The sequence below is a fragment of the Lemur catta genome, chromosome 11 (assembly GCF_020740605.2).
Source record: "Lemur catta isolate mLemCat1 chromosome 11, mLemCat1.pri, whole genome shotgun sequence".
NCBI classification, from domain to species: domain Eukaryota; kingdom Metazoa; phylum Chordata; class Mammalia; order Primates; family Lemuridae; genus Lemur; species Lemur catta.
Window position 1 is genome coordinate 87,207,738 of NC_059138.1, and position 20,315 is coordinate 87,228,052.

The following is a 20,315-nucleotide window of genomic DNA, read 5'->3' on the forward strand; positions in this document are numbered from 1 at the left end:
CTACTTGATCAAAATAAAATCTGCTCATGGACTCAAAAACTATTATACTCTTTCTTCCCACTAAATAATGCTGGTTTCCATAACCTCATCTTGTATACTTTAATGAAGTTTCCTTTAATAAAGGCCTATGTTTTTCACTTACAATTTTTTATTTCTTTGTGTAGAGGCAATTTTTAAGAATCATTTTCTCTATTATATATATGCCTTTGTCTGCTTTCTTTTCATTTCTGAGATGGCACTTACTCACGGCTTTGTATTCCAAAACAGAAAGCTATTAATGACTTTGTCAGATAGAAACTGACAGAGCAGAATCTTTTGTTTCTGGGTTCTTAAAAAAAAAAAAATCCATGCATAATAACAAGTTCCCTCCCTAGATGTGATGATTTTCTGCTTTTAAGATTCTATGTTCTTACAGAAGATTTTGTTTTTTGCTAATGTGCTATACTAGTATCTTAAAACATATTAAACACATAAGGCCTGTTCCAAGATTTAAAAAAACAACAACAAACTAAGAACATATCACTTAATTCAAAACATTTCAACAATTACGATGTTATTTAAGTTGGGAAGCAAAACAAGTAAACAAAGCATTGTTGTATCCTCTACTACAAATAGAAAAAAACCGAGCAGATGGCATTTTACTCCCTATAAAATGGGGCTCTTTGTACAACGTGTTTAGATTGTTTTCAAGGGCTCACTCATCAGATCCACTTTTTCAAGGGTCAATTAAAATCTGTGTTTAACATAGCCCATAACGAGGGCCCCGTGGTTACAACCAATAACTGGAAAATTACAGCATTATTCAAACCACTGCTGATATTCCTGTGGTCCTCTTACCAGTTCATATTGCCCGTCGCCAAAGGTGAGGGAAGGTAAAAGACACTTCAGTGACTTCGTGGGATGGAGAACAGGCTGGGAGCAATTTACTGATGCCCGTGGCTTCCCCTTCACACGGAGAGTTGGAAGGGCCGGCCCTCCCCTTTTCAGAGCAGAAAGAGAGGAGGTCTTCTGTCGGATGAGATTTGCCTTAGAGATTAGGAAGAATGACAGGCTTGTAGAACATTGGAAGAGAGTGGCCTTTTATCCAGGGCTATTTAAAACCAGGACAGATCTTCATCTATCTCCCACAGTTCAGACATGAAGAGAGAATGATTAAATTGCTTCTTCCAGCCCGATGAGTCTATAGTGTGTGCCGGGAACGCTTGCGAACGCCCGGGACAAACGGGGCCGCAAAGAAACCGCATGGAGGGCCAGCGACCCTGTCCACCTGCTGCTGTCAAGAAGCAACTGCTGAAATCTGCCTGAACATTCTCACCACAAAACAAAACAAAATTTAAAAACAGGGTAACTAGGTGAGGTGATAGAGGTGTTAACTAACTTGATTGTGGTAATCATTTCACAAAATGTGTGTATATCAATCATCACATTGGACACCTTAAAAATCATTCAATTTCTATTTGTCAATTATACCTCAATAAAGCTGGGAAATTAAAAATAAAATGAAGTAACTGCTGTGAGTCTTTAACAAAAACTCCTGTTGACATGATGGAATAGAGTTTTATTACATAACTTTTTGTTCCTATCTTTATCTTCTTCTCTCTCTGTACCATCTACTACTAAATTATCATGTTTTGGTATTTTATCTGTTTTATAAGCTATCTTAAAGCCTTTCTGGAATAAGAAGGGATATCATTGCATAAAATAAATTCTATGAATTAAAGTTTTGAGGGCCTTTTTGTGCCAGGAATTCCGCCAGACTCAGGTGATATAAAGAAGAGAAAACTTCACAGTGTGGGAGTGAACGTGGACAGGTCAACTAGCGATAATGCCACAAGAATCCTTGCAGGGGGGTGGGATTCCTGTGGCTCACGGGGCAGAAAGTCCCACTGTCTTGGGAACGGGAAGGAGGCAAGGAGAGGTTTCAGCAGAGCTGGTGTTGGAGCATAATTCTGAAGCTTAAGTACCAGTCCTGCCTGCAAGTATGAATGAGGAGGGTGTGTGGGAAGACAGGGTGGGTGGGTGAGCGTGGTTGTCAAGGCACCGTTTTGAGGCTGCCCTGCTTATCCCAGGCAAATGTCACCATTCCAATCTAGCAATTCCTGACAAATGTCCTCTTTGACTCATGTTTCCTTCTAAACCTCTGTTGTCACTATGTGGACAGTGATCACTGGTGTAATTAACAGTTTCAGGAGAGTTGCCTGGTTTCCAGGGAATTTTGGCAAAAATACAACAGCAGAATTGTCATCTTCAACAAACGAGAAACACTCTATAATCTTTTGGGGGCCCCAATAGAAACTACATGAATAAAAATCTTTCTCTCAGGCTCCTCAACATTAATGCAAAATTATCCTGCTCAATCACAAACCTTACAAATATTATAAGGAGCCCCTCCACCAAAAGTTGGCATTTTGAAGCACCTTTACAAATACAGTAGACTGTTTAACACTTGCGATTTCGATTTTGTAAGAAAACCTGGAGGGTTTCTTGAATTTAATGTAGGAATTTAAGAGTGAGGACTCTGGGCCGGGCACGGTGCTCACGCCTGTAATCCTAGCACTCTGGGAGGCCGAGGCAGGAGGATTGCTTGAGGTCAGGAGTTCAAGACCAGCCTGAGCAAGAGCGAGACCCCGTCTCTACAAAAAATAGAAAGAAATTATATGCACAACTAAAAATATATATAGAAAAAATTAGCCGGGCATGGTGGTGCATGCCTGTAGTCCTAGCTACTCGAGAGGCTGAGGCAGGAGGATCACTTGAGCCCAGGAGTTTGAGGTTGCTGTGAGCTAGGCTGACGCCATAGCACTCTAGCCCAGGCAAGAGAGTGAGACATTGTCTCACTAAAAAAAAAAAGAGTGAGGACTCTGGGATGACATGAAGGATATCTGCTCAGAGACTGAGCCTGGCTGACTGCCCAGGCCCTAGGTTTCAGTGAGGCTTCCTTCCTAAAGCAATACCAGTAGTATTTTAGTAGTATATTTTTATTTATTGAGCACTTACCATACTAAGAACTTGATTTGCACTGTCTCCTTAAATCCTGATGACAACCAATTTACAAATGGGGAAACTGGGGTCCAGAAAGAATAAGTTGTCCAGGGACAGGTGCACGGCTGGGAAGCTGGTAGATGCTGCACCTGCTTTGATCATGGTTTGGTCTAACTCATAATTATATATTGACTATTTCATTTAATTCCAAGTAGTTTTTAATCTCTATAATACTATGAAATGTTACTAGTCCATTTAAAGTATGTGTGAGCTGAGGAAACTTTATGCTCTGGCAGCAGCCTCTCTGTTTGAGAGATTTTACAAAGGTCTCTGGACAGAGCTTCCCGGAGGATCGTCAGTTTACTGAGATCCTCCCTGAACTGCCCAGAATAGCTGCAGGGACTTGAGGTGGGTGGGTGGCTCATGCTTCCCTGGGCTTCAGTGCTTTGCCTGTCTTCCTGGGAGGAGGCCTCGTTTCCAGGCAACATCGCGGTCCATCTATTTTCATACTGTTGTAGTGACGAGCATTTTTGAAAAAATAGGAAAATGACCCCAATAGTGTGATAAGATGCTTTTTGGAGTCTGGCTTTTCTGCCTGTAGTAATTCTACAGCTACCTGCAGTAGGGCCAGAGGAATTCCTAACAAGAGACACAAATAATGAATGAAAAGGCCTGACCCATGGCCATTAAGGACTGAGACTCAGAATGCCAACACTGTGTGCTTAATCAGGTTAATGACAGACTTTTTCTTGGAGGATAGAAAAAGTGCAGGCCTAAATCACTGCTAAATAGACATATAATTTAAAGAGTAGACTGTTGCTGGGGTCTGGTCCTCATGGCTGGTAAACAAAAAATCAATTACTTGCATTTGATTGATTTCATAGGTTACAGTCCCTGGGATCTAAACTGCATGATTCAATACTTTTTTTAGGTCTTAATTTTCTCTCCTTGAAAGCTAGTTGTAGAACAGCATGTACTTTAATAGCCAGGAAACCCAAAAATGTCCATTTAAATCCCAGTGGTCAGCCAGCACAGTGGTTCATGCCTGTAATCCCAACTACTCTGGAGGCCGAGGCAGGAGGATTGCTTGAGGCCAGGAGTATGAGACCAGCCTGGGCAACATAGCAAGACCCCATCTCTAAAAAAAATTTAAGAAAAAAATTAGCCAGGCATGGTGGTTCATGACTGTAGTCCCAGCTACTTGGGAAGCTGAGGCAGGAGGATCGCTTGAGCCCAGGAGTTCTAAGCTGCAGTGAGCTATGATCATGCCACTGCACTCCAGCCTGGGCAACAGAAACAGACCCTGTCTCTAATTAATAAATAAATAAATAAGTAAATAAATAAATAAATCGATCTCAATTTTAGTGATGAAGCCAGAATCAGCCTTGTTTGTTTCAAAAATGAATCCCTTGTATGAGTTCTATGTGATGCCTTCCCTTCCATGTTTTCAAAGTTATCTGTACCCAAAACAGGTTATTGCTAAGCATTCTCTCAGCTCATTTTAAGTAATCAAGGTTGTAAACAATAAAAAAACTCATTTTTTCCCTCATCAGATGCAACATTTTCTACAGTAACATTGGCTTCAAGGGAGACACAGTCCTCTGAGATTGGATTTTATTGAAAATTGTGCTGTTAGATTACTAGGATGTCTGAAATCCTTAATAGAAATTCCAGACGGCCTGGATCATTCAGTCCAGCGCAAGGGCTGTGCGTGGAGGAGGAGCGCCCACTCCCCCCGCAGGAACCGCCTCTATCCTGGGGTGTGTGTGGGTCCCTGAGTGCTGCACGGATCACTACAACGATTAATGATGATCATTTGCCCTAAAGAAGGTTAGAATCAGATCCAGTCTAACTGCTGTCAGAACACTCAAACGATGGCACTTTGTTTGGGGGCAGTCACATCGCCAGGGCCATTCTACACGTGCCAGTCGTGCTGGTATCCAGTGGGTTAGAGGCAGCCGGGAGAGGCAGCGACTCCAGCAGGGCGGAGACGCGGGCACCTGGTGCACTCGTGTGTTTGTTCTCGCCGTCCCTGTGTGAACCCAGAGCTGCAGCCTTGGGCACAAGGAAGATGCTCTATGTTGTGTTTCCAATCTGCCCAGCAGGGCAGCTCGCTCACAGTTCGTTCCCAGCACAGCTTTTGTTTCGTGTGAGGACAGTGGCTGAGCTGCCGCATGGCCTGACCCCGCTCGCTCTCTTTCTCCCGCAGAATCTGTACCAGAACAGGTTTCTAGGCCTGGCCGCCATGGCGTCTCCATCTCGAAACTCCCAGAGCCGACGCCGGTGCAAGGAGCCGCTCCGCTACAGCTACAACCCCGACCAGTTCCACAACATGGACATCAGGGGTGGCCCCCATGACGGCGTCACCATTCCCCGCTCCACCAGCGACACCGACCTGGTCACCTCAGACAGCCGTTCCACGCTCATGGTCAGCAGCTCCTACTACTCCATAGGGCATTCGCAGGACCTGGTGATCCACTGGGACATAAAGGAGGAGGTGGACGCGGGCGACTGGATTGGCATGTACCTCATTGGTGAGTAGAATGTCACCTTCAGCCCTGCCCAGCTGGGCCATTGACTTAACCAGACCCACTGACAGTTTGCTGCAGAAATAACGGTCTTATAAATGTGGTTTAGGCATTCAGTGAGTATATTATTCATAATTCACATTTACATATGCCTTAATATTTTCATAAACTCTATAATATAATTAAAATGCACCATGAATTGTGTTGTATGCCAGATTCTAACACACTGAAGACCACCATGCATGACCTTGCTTTTCTGCAGAACAGACAATGAGGCCTCTCTTGCTATCTCTGTCCAATGGAAGAAAAGCGTGAGCTAGCAGGGTGAGGTGTGGTTAAACAGATGTTTGCAACTACAGTAGCTCTTCTATAATACTTATGAATAAGTTAATATCAAATGCCTGTTTTTAAATCCAAGTGTTTAGAAGGCCAAGGTAACACTATATACTCAACCAGTGTACATACATCTATGTGGAGGTAATTTCACTTTTGTTTCCAACACAATCTTCACCAGTTCTTTCAACATTCTTACTGCTTTGTATTCAAAAGACATGCTGGGATTGCACATACAGTCGTGGTGTTGGAGAAAGATGACTTGCTTTGCTTTAGGTAGAGCTTTATTAAAATTTTTTGAAAGTTCCAAAGTTGACAACTTCTTAGAAGAATTTTTCAGTGCAAACAAACCAAATTATGGAAATAAATTGGATGCCAAGGCAATAAAGGTTTTACTATTCTCATTGATTGGTTTTGAAAATAAATCTTACAAATTTGAAATTGTGAAAATAAATTTACATGAAAAATATATTTCATCTATTTTTATGTGATAGAATCAGGTGTGGTGGAAATTGACCTGAAAGCCAAGGTGTAATTGCTGGGGAACCACAGAAGTCAACAGACTCAACAGCACGAACAACTGAGACTAGGCTTTCTGCCTTCAGTCCATGCAGTACTGTTTTATGTCCATTTGGACACGAAACAGCAGATTTAACACCCTCGATATCACAGGAAGTAATGGATTGTCATGAGTAGTTTATAGCCTGTAGTACCATTTTCTTGCAGGGAAATATTTTGGGTCTCTTAAACATTTTGCCATCAGCTTGGTTAGTGTATTTACAATATACACATTATTGTAGAGGTGAAGCAATGTAATTTTTGAAATTTTTACACAAATAGTCATGACTAGCTAAATTGGATTTCCAAACAGTTAAAAATTTCACTTGTTTTTAAAAATAGTTGTTGAATAAAAGTAGATACCACTGATTTAGAACACAGATTGCAAAATAACAGCCCACCATGCATATTTTGTTTAGTCCACATTGTTTTGTTCTAAATCTGATTAATTATCAACATTTAAAAATGTAGAAATTTCATGTTGAAGTCCAACTGTTGTGGACAGGTGTAGGTGGGCAGCTTTAACCACAGGAAAAGAAGAGGGGGGCAAAAATAAGGAGGCCAACGAGCATTTAGAACCTAATCACAACAGCAAGAACTTGTGGTTAGGGACTTTTCCTGGCCAGAAGCATGCACAGAGACTAGGAGCTCGGCCAGGCGCAGTGGCTCATGCCTGTAATCCTAGCACTCTGGGAGGCCGAGGCGGGTGGATCGCTCGAGGTCAGGAGTTCAAGACCAGCCTGAGCAAGAGTGAGACCCCGTCTCTACTAAAAATAGAAAGAAATTATCTGGCCAACTAAAAATAAATATAGAAAAAATTAGCCGGGCATGGTGGCGCATGCCTGTAGTCCCAGCTACTCGGGAGGCTGAGCCAGGAGGATTGCTTAAGCCCAGGAGTTTGAGGTTGCTGTGAGCTAGGCTGATGCCATGGCACTCACTCTAGCCCGGGCAACACAGCAAGACTTTGTCTCAGAAAAAAAAAGAGACTAGGAGCTCATGTCCAAAGGTGACCATCAGCATACATTAGCATAGTAAAAACCATACCGACTAGCGCCATGACAGTTTGCACATACCATGGCAACCCTTGGAAGTTATCCTATAAGGACAAAATTGAGGAGGGCCCTTAGCTCTAAGAACTCTCCACCCTTTTCTGGGACAGTAATGAATATTCTACCCACTATTTAGCATATCATAAGGCATAGACAAAAAAGTAGAAATGTAGTAAGACCCAGCATCTCCTCCACTCGTGGAGACAGACCTGTTTCCCCTCAGGAAATGTACTTTTGCTTTCCATTCTATGCTGACAAGCTGCAACAAAAGCTGCTTGGGTGGAAATGCTAGTGTCTGTCATCTCTCCATCACACCAGCCCAGCTTGTGATTCTTCCAAGCCAGGAGTCAAAGAACTGGAACAACACCCTCTAAAAATCAACCCTGACACAACTTTCTAGCTTCTTTCACAAAAGCCCCCACTTTGACAGCCGGAGTCCAAAGCACCACGAGGCTGTCATCAGCTGGGGTGAGACATCTGCTGCCCCTGGAGACTGGCCTGCGACCTTCAGTGTGGCCACAGCCCCTTCCCACCCACCGGACTTTACTTAGGAATGTGTCTTGTTTAGCACCTGAGGCAAGTAGGCTTTTGGCTCCAGATCTAGTTTTTAATCTACTCTTTGTGGGGGCACCTTCCTGCAGCTGGTGAGTGTTGATGTCATCCCTTGAGTTAGGGACCAACTGGAAGAGAAGCATGTTTGGGGAAAAGATAATGAGCTCAGTGTGAAATCCACTTAAGCGTTGGACACCCAAGGGACCTGGATCCACAGTGAACTAATGGCTGAGTCTGAAGCTTGGCCAGAGATCCGGGTTAGGGTCATAGATCTGAGGTGACTGGCACCCTGGCAGTGCAGAAGGTCACCCATGTACTGTGTGTAGACAGAGTGCACCAGGAAGTCGCTGTCAGAGAGAGGAGCAGAGGAGGAGCTCACACACAAGGTGGAGGAGGTGGTGAAGAGGCAGGACAACTAGGAGACCACAGGAGAGGAAAGAGAAGAGTCGGGTAGAAGGAAGGGGCAGTCAGCCGTATCGAGTATCACGAAACTCTGTGAATGAATAAGATCTGATGTTAACATGACATTTCGACTGAGACAAAAGTAACCACAACTCATCATCTTAGCATCTTAATTTGACAGTTTGTTATTCCCATTGTGGCTACACATATATAACTGTGAAGTTATTTAATGCGAAATGCCAACGCTTGCAACAGCATAGCATTTCAAAAATAATTTCCAAATCCAAAATTATCTGTGAATCTTAAAAGTTCATAATTTGTAAATCCTTAGTAACTTAACTCTCAGATTTGCAGTGCCCTGCCAAAGATCAAATCAGAGATCTAGGCCTAGAAATTTAGAGGCGGTGATTTCATCTAACCTGCAATTTCACAAATGAGGAGATGCGGATTCAGTGGCTCCCACAGCCACACAGCTGCCTCCCCTGGCGCAGAACTCCTGGGGTGCTGACCACAGGAACATCTCTGCACCCTGGTGCAACGTCATTATGGGCCACTCCACACCACTGGGCCATGGAGATGTCCAGTGGAGGCCAGGTTTGTGGTGCTTTCAGCAGAGTATGACCTCGGGAGTCTCCAGGCAAACACGACTTCTTCTGCTGTAAGAAGGTGAAGACATCTGGATGTGGACGGTGATGTGTGGCCCTGCTCAAGGACACTGTCACCAAGCCACCAATGGTGTCCTTACCCAGAACCATAGGGACCAGTAGTGGGACAATGACACTAGAATTACCATTACTATAAAGTGAAATCGCAGGTGGTTGCCCTCAGGTACAGAGTGGCTCATGATATGCTGGATGAGAGTGACCATTGTTTCCCTCTCTTAGTGGCTCAGAATGGGGAAAGATCATGTGGTTTCGGTGACAGGTAGACCTGGTTTAGAATCGTACTCAGCCACTGGCCAGATGTGTGGCCTCAGCCAGGTACTGTCATCTGAGCTTCATGTTCTTTATCTCCAAAATGGAGAAAAAATGATAACTTCCTTCTCAGGATCAGTGAGAGGAATTGATGAGGTACGTGAGTTTACTGCCTGGTGATCGGTACATCACTTCTTGATTCACCTTGTCAAGTAGCTTTAGTCTTTGGATGCATCGTGGCAAGTAACCTCATTCCCAGGCTTCATCCAGCCTAGCCTGGGTCCCTAGACATGTACTCGATTGTTTTAGTTGCACATTATAGACAAAGGCTTCTGCCCAAACCAGCAGGGACCTGGAGAATTATTTTTAAACATGAGTAAATGGGCAGAGGCTTATCATTTGGTCAAAAACAAGCGCATGGAGATACATTTGTTAGAAATTAGCATTTCTGATAAATAGTCTTGCAATTATTGATTCAGTAATGCCTGCTTGACTTTGACAAATAAAATCTAATTGTTTATTAGTCCTAGCCTTACGGTTAAAGATTCAGCAATGCCCATGGCTTCCTCATGCTAAGGGAACAGCATTGCATAATTGGGTTAGGATACGTAATCTGAGGAACACTATTGATACTTCTAATCATTAAATTGCTAAATTAATGAGAATGTGTGTGTGTGTGTGTATGTTTTTCACCTCTTCATTCCCCATTCCATTATTTTAAAAATATGTCTAATATCTTTCAATCTTTTTGTGGGTTATCAATTTTTAAAAATAGCCATTCCTTTGACTCTTTTGAAAGTAGCCACTAATAAAACTGCTTAAATATAAAATCAGTATTCAAATAAAATCATGAAAATATAATTGAAGAGGTAAAGTAGGCATAATATGCTCGTAAGTTACAAAACTAGCTTTTTTATTAATTTATAATTTTAAGAAATCCTATTCATTATTATTCTATGCTATAGCATGTTATCCCAATACTATGCTTGAATTTGCCCAGTAATTTAAAACATAATGAAACTAGAGTACATTCATACATTTAAAATTCAATATATCAAGAGATGATAACTCAGAGCAAAATTAAAATTAAAAATTCTCTGAAATTACATCTTTGAAGTGCTCTCACAGACTGGTGCCTGGGGACATATATTCTCTTCCATACCTCTGGATTGTACCACTTGTGTAAGGTTAGAGATTATGGTCTGTATCAAATCGATTCTTTGTAACTTTTTGATGTGACCTGTACCTGCTCAGGGGTGTGTGTTTGTGTGCATAGTACCGTGCTAACTGAAATGTGCACATACTAAAACCGGGTCTTCACTTTGCACAGGTCCACAGCAACTGAGATAGCAATGCTAACAGTTAGCACAGAACCTACAAAGTGAGGACGGAATTCTGATATGAACAAGTTTCAGTTAATACAGCACTGCACAAAGCAAGGATTGCCTTTCTCCCCACCTCAATCTATGTGTGTGTGTGTGTGTGTGTGTGTGTAATTTACATAAGTATATATGTATATATAAAGCTTAATCTTACTTATTATGTTATTTATATGTTATATATTCCGATTTTTTTGTCTTTGTTCTTCCATTTTTTGGATGGAGTGTGTTAAAAATCTCTAGCAAAAAAATTATTTTTTCATGTTATCTTAGACAAGGTAGCTTGAAAAATAAGTTTTAATTAATCTATAGCTACCCTCACTTTTGTAAATTGTACACTTGTAGATGCTGATGCTGTTTCTTAGGTGCATAAATGTTTGTGATGATTATATCTTTTTCCTCCATGGTTTATTACAGTTAATTGTTACAGATATGTCTGTGTCCTTTATGTTACTTTTTGCCTTGAATTCTATTTTTTTAACCATTAGGATTACCAATATCTGTTTTCTTCTGCTTCATATTTGCTTGATCTATCATTTTTCTTCCTTCCTTTATTTTCAGTCTTTCTCTGTCTTCTTTTAATTCTGCTCTGGAAGTCTCTTTTAATTGGTTAATGTAGCATGTTTACATTTATTATACTTATTGTTATATTAGGACTTATTTTTGCTGCCTTTCTTTATATTCTTTATTCAATGTGTTTTCTTTTGTTTCTCTTTTCTTTTCTGCCTTCCACTGGATAGATCTGTTATAATCTCTTATTATTCTTATGGTCATTGCTTTTAACCCTACATCAGTTGTTCTCAACCAAGGACAGTTTTGCACCCCCGGAAACATTTGGTAATGTCCGAAGACATTTTTGGTGGGCACATTGTAGGAGGTGCTACCGGCATCTACTGAATGCAGAGAGGCCAGGATGACACTAAACATTCTGCATTGTGCAGAAGAGCCTCATCATAACTAACAGTTACCTAGCCCAAGATATCAATACTGCTAAGGTTGAGAAACCCTAGACCATACTCATATTTATTTGTCATTGTTGATTTCTTAACCATATCAATATCTCTTCTTCTAATAGACCCATAGTTCAGCCAGCATGTTTTAATATTCTTTCGGTTTTCCAGGACTTTCTCATTTTTCAGACATGAGTTTCCTTGTATGCTTTACACTCCTTAGCCTTTCTTGCATATTTTCTATCCTTTTTCTTGCTATCTTCTGGGAGTTTTCACCAGAACGCACGTAATACAGAGCAGTGACAGACGTAAGCATGATACTATATCCAGATGAGTAGCACTGCCGGGCTGCGTCCCACACAGTAGTTCCGTGGGAACACAGCTCTGTGGTTGGATAAGGATGGAAAACTCTGCCTATGTTGTCTTAGAAACTCACAACTTACATTAAAGCTTTGAGAAGCCTGGAGTAGAGCAACCCACTTTATTTAGTTTAACCCAGCATTACCTGCACTTTCTTGAGCAAGAAACACTTTATTTCCCAATATTTGCTCCAGTTTGGGAAACCACAGACTAGAACTTATGAGAAATCATAAACTAAGTACAGAACTCAACTCCTGCTCTTAAAAAAATATTTAATGTACAGAGCCTTAAAATTTAATGTTTTAGGACAAAAGCTAAAATTGTCTTTCTGGCTAGATACCTGCACGCAGAAACTTCCGGAACTACACCCACCAACTCTTGAAGAGTTAAAGTTTTTCCTTTATATCATGCACCCTATTAGAATCTAGAAGAGTTGAAGCTATATTTCTTAGTTAAGGTACAAACAGAATTTTTGTGTCCAGGGAAACAATACAAAGGAAAAGCCATAGAGGAGGAGAAAGTGGCAATGAGTTTAAGGAGCTCCTTGGTGACTTTATCCATGGAGTCCTTTCCTAGTACAAGAGATGGAGCTTCTACATCATCGGCTTAGTGGTATGAAAGGCAAGTAGATTTTCCCCATGTCTCCTGTCCCACTATTTAGTAAAGTTATAGTCCAGCCATAGCGGGAGAATCCTGGAGATTTTTCCAAGATTTGGTTGTCAGAAGGAATGGGTCACTCTGAGAAATGGAAGCCACGTTGCATTTTTTCTGATGGGTTTAGAAGACCTGGGTAGGGGATTGATTCTCCTTTTTAATCAATTATGGGTCCCCTTACCCATTTGGCTCTTAACAGCAATAGCATTTTTGTTGTCCACTCTTCTATTTTAGATGATGGTGTGGAAACTATAGCTACAGTTTTCATTTTGAAGACAAATCAAGAGAAAATAAATTTCTTGTTTCTTAGGCATGTTTGTTTCTGTAAGCTTCATTAGGACTTTTTCATTAAAATTTTAATAACCTGCAAAAATCCTTTCTCGATTATAAACTGTGGAGGAGGAGGTAGGATGCTACACACCAGAAGCATCCAGCAAATAGAGTCTTTTTTTTTGAGGAACTTAATACATATCTACATGTTCTGTACAAAATGTGTAATGACAAAATTTTAACTAGTACTGACATAAGCTAATGTTTCAGGTTGTTATTAATGGTTTTACATGTTAATATCATAGGGCTTTGCAATATTTTAGCCTATTTTAAGCCCAGATTCTAAACAGAAATAGCTACTTATTGTTAATAAATGTCTGACACTGTTCTAAGACCACTACCTGTATTAGTGCATGTAATCCTCACAACAAAACGTTGAGACAGGTACTAATACTATCCCCATTTTGTAATGAAGGGTTAATAAACTGCCTGAGATCATATAATAATGGTAGAGTAACACTCCTGCCTTGAGGGGGCTGTGAATATTGCTCCCACAGAAAGGCTTCTGCCCTGACCAAAAGCAGAAGGAAGAGCCTCCAGGTGGAGAGCCCGGGCACAGCCCCTCCTCACTGCGGCTTGACCCCCGCATCCAGGCCTGTCCTCGTGTCTTCTGCAGTGCAGCCTTCTAGTGTGGAGTCTGGGCTGCTGAAAATGATGTTCCCAGACCCCAGTGCCACCGCGCTCTGGATGCACGCTTGGTCCCTTCATTTAGCTGCCCCCGTGCAGGATTGGGAAGGGGGAAGTGTGAGGACCTTCCTGCTCTGTGGCCTGTGGCTGCTATAAACACGATCTTGAGAAATCAAGCTTTTCTACAGCGATGCCCTAGTGACCACTCTCTAGCTTCCTGGGCGTCACAGGCAGTGGGGTGACGGTGGCAGTAACCTACTCTGCTTGCCTCTGGCTGGTCACTGTCTTTGTGAGTGGACGACAGCCTCCCGCTCTCTGGCTTGCAGCTACTGCACCGAGTTCTTGTACTCAGCAGGTCCCAGGGTGGCCTTTCTGAGGGAAGCAAAGGCAGCAACCTTAGTGGGGACCAGGTAGGCAATGTTATTCTGGGGGCCTAGCCTAGAGTCCGTTTCTCCAATACTGAATTCCCTGCATTTAATCCCTTTCTATGTAAAATATGTACACCAATTCTGTTTTTCTGCAGCTGACCTGCCAATACACTTGGATTCCTAAGCAAAGCCTAGTGACCCTTCTCACAATTGGTGATAAGTGCCTTTGGGGGAGGGGTGGACCTCCCAGCACGGATGGTCCAGGCAAGAATACAGACTATTCTATTTTCTTGTATGCTGTCTGCTATTTAGTGTTATTATTAGTGTGAGGAAAGGGGATACTTATCAGAACCAATTGCCAGTCCCTTAAAGTGTGTTGTGTTTACATGTGTACAGCAAAATATATCTTTTTCTCTTTACCACATGTGTTATTTTGCCATCTTCATCAACCTCTTCTGATTCTTCCTACCCCACCCCCATCCTTGTCTCATTTGTGCTCCTGTGGTTCCTTGATACTTAACCCATTCTTACACTTTCTATATCCCAGTCAAACTACCTGTTTTCTTGAAAAAATCCCCAAATACATCAGAAACTCCCTGAGAACATAGACCGTGTCTTGTTCACCAGGGTACCCCCTGGGTTTAGCATGATGCCTAGAATGTAGCAAAGTGCTCGATACACATCATCTAATGCATGAATGAACGTCGTCCTTCCAGGTGCTATTGCATATGAATACCTGACCATCACAACTAAAGTGAATATTCCAGTGATCAGAGTGGGTAAATTCAGGTAAATACCACCCCTTGGAGAACTGTTATAATGAGGCAAATTTCTACCTGGGTGTGAGACTCGTTATATCTGTACTAAAGACCCAGGGAGCTAGGAAAATATTATGCCTTTTTGCAGAAATGAGGCAATTACTGTAAAAGACGTATTGTGCAATCATCTTAGTAACCCAAACAGGGCTGTGAACACACACTGTGAATATAAAGACAGGCAAATTTTGCAAACAAGTGATTTTCCAAAGGATACAAACAGTTCTTGCCGTTAATGAAGCAGTCAGCTCCGCACCAGTCATCTCTGCCAAAGAAGGGGCAGCCGAAAATGAGCAATCCCCGTAGCCGGTTACCGTGCATTTACCAGTGATCTCACTTAATCCTCCCTGTAAGGTGGAGCAAAAAGGGCAACTATGACCTGTTTCCCTCTCTGCGGAGCCAGGGCTCTGGGCTGCCCTCGAGAGCCTTGGTCCAGGTTGTCCCTCCAGCCCCTGCAGTGGATTTGGGCTCTCAAAATGTGGTTTTCCCCATGGCTTCAGGCCCACCTAGCTCAGATTACTTCCTGGTGAAGTGGAAACTGCAAGGGCCCCAATAGGAGATCAAGGTAAAATTCATATCCCTAGCTGAGTCTGCACTGAAAATGTGGGGTCTGGAGCCGGGAGGTGACAGGCAGCTTGGTCTTCTTGGATCTGTCCTCACCGAGAATGCTGCATTCCTCGCTGGGCACTGGCTTTAGAGGACATCAGTGGGTCGCAATGTGAAGAGCAGAGAAACAGCAGGCAGTGAGAGCAAGGATCACCCTCTAGCTCCTCCCAGAGCCCCACGCACATGCACCCCATCTCGGCCTTGAACCCTGCGTCAGGCGCTCACCCGGCCTTCCACACACTCACCCTTGTCCTCCACCATGTCTCTGCCCATCCCTCGGTGCTCCCTGACTGCCCTGCTGGACTCCTTCCTCCTCCACTCTCTGTCACAGTACTCCATTCTCCTCCTCCATATCTCTTATCACAAGTTACAATCATACCTTTAATTCTTTGCTCAGTGTTTAAAGTCTGTCTTCTCAATTGTTTGTGAGAAGCTTTAACTCAGAAGAGACCATGTTGGTTTCACCCAATACCGTGGCCACTGCATCTTCCCCAGCGTCCGTGGAATGAACAAGTGAATGTGTGAGTGCGTGAAGGGAGGGATGGCTAAGTTTATGGCCGAGTCCCATGTATAGGTCGATTATGATGCCCGGGTGGGAGAGGAGATGGTATGGGGAGGCATCTGTGAGAACTGGGCACCAAATGGAAAGCGCAATTGGACATTTTCTTCATGTCTCATCCTCAGTCTCAAACAGGGATCAGCTTGTAGAAGCTTTAGGAGGAAGATTCTTACACTGAGATTTCACACGTGTGAGAGCTATTCAAAAGTGAAATGAAGAGCTGTAGCAATAATTATTTCCCTGTTTCTGGAGGTGTTCAAGAACCACCTGGATGATCTCTTGCCAGGACTGTTGTGGGCGGGGAGGAGACTCCTTCATTAAAAAGAGTTTGGTCCTGATGCTGTCTTGTGATGCTTCCAGCTCTCTTTTGTTTCTTTGTTTGTTTGTTTGTTTGTTTTGAAACAGGGTCTTGTTTTGTCACCCAGACTAGAATTCAGTGGCTTCATAATAGTTCACTGCAATCTCAAACTTCTGGGCTCAAGCCATCATCCTGCCTCAGCCTCCCAAGTAGCTGGGGCCACAGGCTGCGTGCCACCATGCCCAGCTAATTTTTCTTTGTTTTGTAAAGATGGGGGTCTTGTTATGTTGCTCAGGCTGGTGTCAAACTCCTGGCCTCAAACAATCCTCCTGACTTGGCCTCCTAAAGTGCTAGGGTTACAGGTGTGAGCCACCTTGCCCCGCTGCTTCCAGCTCTCGGATTCTCTGATTCCAGGTGCTTTTTCTTCTGTTGAGCTGGAGGCGGCATTCATATCCTTTGCTCTTTTCCTTTTTTTGTGCTAAGTATGCTGTTGACTGATCTATTTCTCTACTCTGCTTTCTTCTTCCGGGGATATAGATGAGGTCTTGTCCGAAAACTTTCTGGACTATAAGAACCGTGGAGTCAATGGTTCTCACCGGGGCCAGATCATCTGGAAGATCGATGCCAGCTCTTACTTTGTGGAACGTGAGTACTTTCACCATTCTTGTTGCTTGGCAAACTTGGTTGAAGCAGAATTCGACTGCTTTGTTCTTTGTTCTGTCATACTGCCTCCACTGGCAAATGTGCCGTGTAAAAGAGAGATGTGGATAGAACGAGATCCTTAAAAATATTTTCAGTAGTGAGTAGTGAGGTCTAGAGCAATTGGATGACAGCCAAGCAGAGGGCCACTCCTTTAATACCAAGAAAAGTTTGGTTCATACTCAGAAGCCCCTGGACTTGAGACCCTCTGGCTCATGGCCCTTAACTCACTCCAGGGCTCCTTGAGGTGGTCTCCACTTTGCGGTAGTTAGACCTGCCTTCTCAACAGGTAGCCTGTCTTCCAGTTTGCCTTTGTTTGAGCCAATCCTTCCAGACTCCCTGCCCATGGCCCCAACATGCTGGCGATGCTCCACATTTTCCCCCGACCGTTCGCTCTAGCTACAGCGCCTCAGGATGGGGATGGCAGCTTAGCACCGCCAACCTGTTTCTTTAGTTTTTGATCTACTGACATTTCTGGATATATAAACTTGTTATCATGTATCTTGTTGAGATATTTGCTCAAATTTTCTCCTGTCTTTGAAAATAAAACATTTTCAGAGTTATGACAAGATTTTTTCTATGGGTCCCCCACTGGTATATGTCTCATTGCCTGAGGGCACACCTGTCTGGGATTCATATTTGCCTGCTGAAGGAATGCACAGATTACTTTTAGTCCATAACTCCTTCTTGTCCACTGGGTATGATAGAGTGCTGCCATGGACAAACCCCTTCATCCACTCTCTGGTTCTTAGCAGGTATTTGTTCAATGTAGTGTGTCTGAAAGGAAATGGAATAGTCTGTTACTGCAGCTATCCAGCTCCCAGAGGAAAACGTACAAGGCTAGGCATCTGAAGTTACCCATTGTCATTTGCCTTGTGATCCAGAAAAATCTATATCCTTAAGCATTTTCATTTGCTCTTATTTTCATTCATTCACTTGATAGATACTTTGTAAGACTTACTATACTCCAAGAACTATAGAAGTGACAATGAAAGGCCTGGTGTCTGTCTTCTTTCCAAACTTACGGTGTCTTTGCTCCCAGCAATGATATCAATACCTCTTTGTTGTGTTGGCTTGTGCAGAATGAATAGACAATGAGGACATTTTATGCTATCAGAGTGCAGAGGGGACATGATTTTATGAGATGTGGTTGCTGGCCCTTGGCTTTGAGGTATTCATAGATAGGCAGAATAAAATTCCCAACCAGAGAATTTTGTTCCCTTCATATTTATCTCCCTGACTCTGGCTTTTCTCCTCTCTAATCCATCCTGCACACTGATAGCAGACAAAATGCCTTAAATCCAATTCTGCTACCGTCTCCCCCAAATCTTCGTGTTCCCCCTTTCCCGCCGTATAAGTTGAAATCTCTGTGCCCGGCTTCCAGGCCCCAGCACAAACTCACCCTCAGCCCTCAGCCCTCAGCCCTCCTTCACCATCCTCCCCTGCCGACTCCCTCCGCCCTGCCCATCCTGATCTCTCCCCATCCCCACAAATAGCATCACTGAGCATAAGAAACATGGGCTTTTTGAGTGTAAGGATGGCTCCAACAAGTGGTACCTAATATAAACCTCCTAAATTCCAATAAGAACAGAAATGATAAAAACTCACATTAGCAATGATTGTTTGATGTAATAATCGACTGTACACACCAGTCTAAATTGGAAATTTCATAGGAGAGTTTTTCCTTTCTTACTATGCACCTATTTTCTTCCCTTGGATTCTAATTGAGAAATAGACACAAGGACTCAATTTAGGGCCAAAGTACAGTAGCAGCTCTCAATGTTGCACAAGCACAACTTGCAAGTTTTTATCTTTTTACAGGAAGGGAGATACATATTAAGAAAAAGGAAACCTCAGGGTGGAATTTCACTATACCTAACTCAAAGCCAAGAGCCAGTGACCCTATTCCATAAAGTCATGCCCCTTCTACACTTTCACAGTATAAGATCTCCTGACTGTCTCCTCATTTGCATGAGCCAACACGCTAAAAGGGGGGAATTTGTGTCATAAATTAATCCAGCAATAGTGCCATTCCTTTCAAAGCAGTTTTTTAAAATTTCTGTGGCGTATATAGAACATTTCCTATATATTTGTCTCAAATAACAAACGATTTCATATAATTGTCTTCATTAGCAGTTTGAAATATACTTTAAGTATTATTAGAAAGATACTGTAATATAAAATCAGCTTTTCATAACATGTAAGCATTGACATAATTCAGTGAAAGCATACTCACACTTGGCCAATAGCAGTGCCCTATAAAAGACATGGCTTGCAAAGAGCATATTCAAAATAACTGAAAGTTGAATACTTTAGAAAAATGACATTATAAAAATGTTCTTGTGCTAACTGGAGAAAATTCTGGTCTTCAATATTCCTGTTGGACTAGCAATGTTCCCATGTTTTGGGAAAGTGTATAAACATGAAATGGAAAGAGTAGATATTTACATTTTGCAAACGTATCAAATGAGTAATCAATACATTAAGAATGAATGATTCAATACTAATATAACATAATGTATCAAAAGAGTAAAAGTTTATCAAGCCAAAGTTTAATTGAGTTTGCAAAGGATTAGAATATTAACTCAGGACACACTTACAAATTAAATAAATTAAAATTCTATAGTGAATTATAGCTTTTGGAGTTTGAATATATTAAAATTGTATATCATATGCTATATAAATTTGTGTATTTTATGTGAAATAATTTGCATTTTCAAAAACGTATGCTTGAGAAGGTGCCAGATTAACACGTAGGGAGAGATGGGTGTACAAAACGTTCTGGTCTGGCTACTCTGCATTAACACACCAAAGCATCAAAGGTCTTCTTGCTTTAATAAAAATGCAGAATCCAACCCGTTGTCCAGAAGGCTACAAAAGTTTTTGCTCTGAATCTCAAAAAAGATTCTTTGCAGTCTTGCAGTAGTAATAAACACATTAATCTAGCTTGTGCATTATGCTCTCTTTAAATTAAAAATAATTTTGCAGACATTAAATACTGGCTAGATTTTCAATATTGAAGTATGACAGAAGGTCATTCTTTCTACCTGGGGATTAAATTAAAATAATGAAATAGAATGAAGTTTCCCTTTTATTTTTGTTTTCTATTTGTCTCTGTATATTTTCCTTTTATTATTTTTTTAATGAGAGTGGAGGTATATTTCAGATGACCTGGAGTCTATAATGTTCTAATAGCACATTTCCTTTGGGGTAATGATTCAATTTAGAAGTAGGTAATTGTTATTCATTTATACAATTTTTTAATGGTCTGACTAAATCAGATTTTGAAAGTACCACCAAATAAGGAGTATTCTAAACAAATGTTTTCTGTACTCTCCAAGGACTTACATGC

General features: G+C 42.0%; 1 protein-coding gene across 2 annotated transcripts in view; it reads left to right on the forward strand.

Moving 5' to 3' along the window:
• The window catches only part of HECW1 (HECT, C2 and WW domain containing E3 ubiquitin protein ligase 1), a 385,512-nt gene that overhangs the window by 155,872 nt on the left and 209,325 nt on the right, over positions 1-20,315 (forward strand). For both annotated transcript variants that reach the window (XM_045564487.1, XM_045564486.1), the window contains 2 exons: positions 5,192-5,516; positions 16,802-16,909. In XM_045564487.1, the coding sequence (XP_045420443.1) occupies positions 5,192-5,516; positions 16,802-16,909 (433 nt within the window). The remainder of the gene's footprint in view (positions 1-5,191; positions 5,517-16,801; positions 16,910-20,315) is intronic.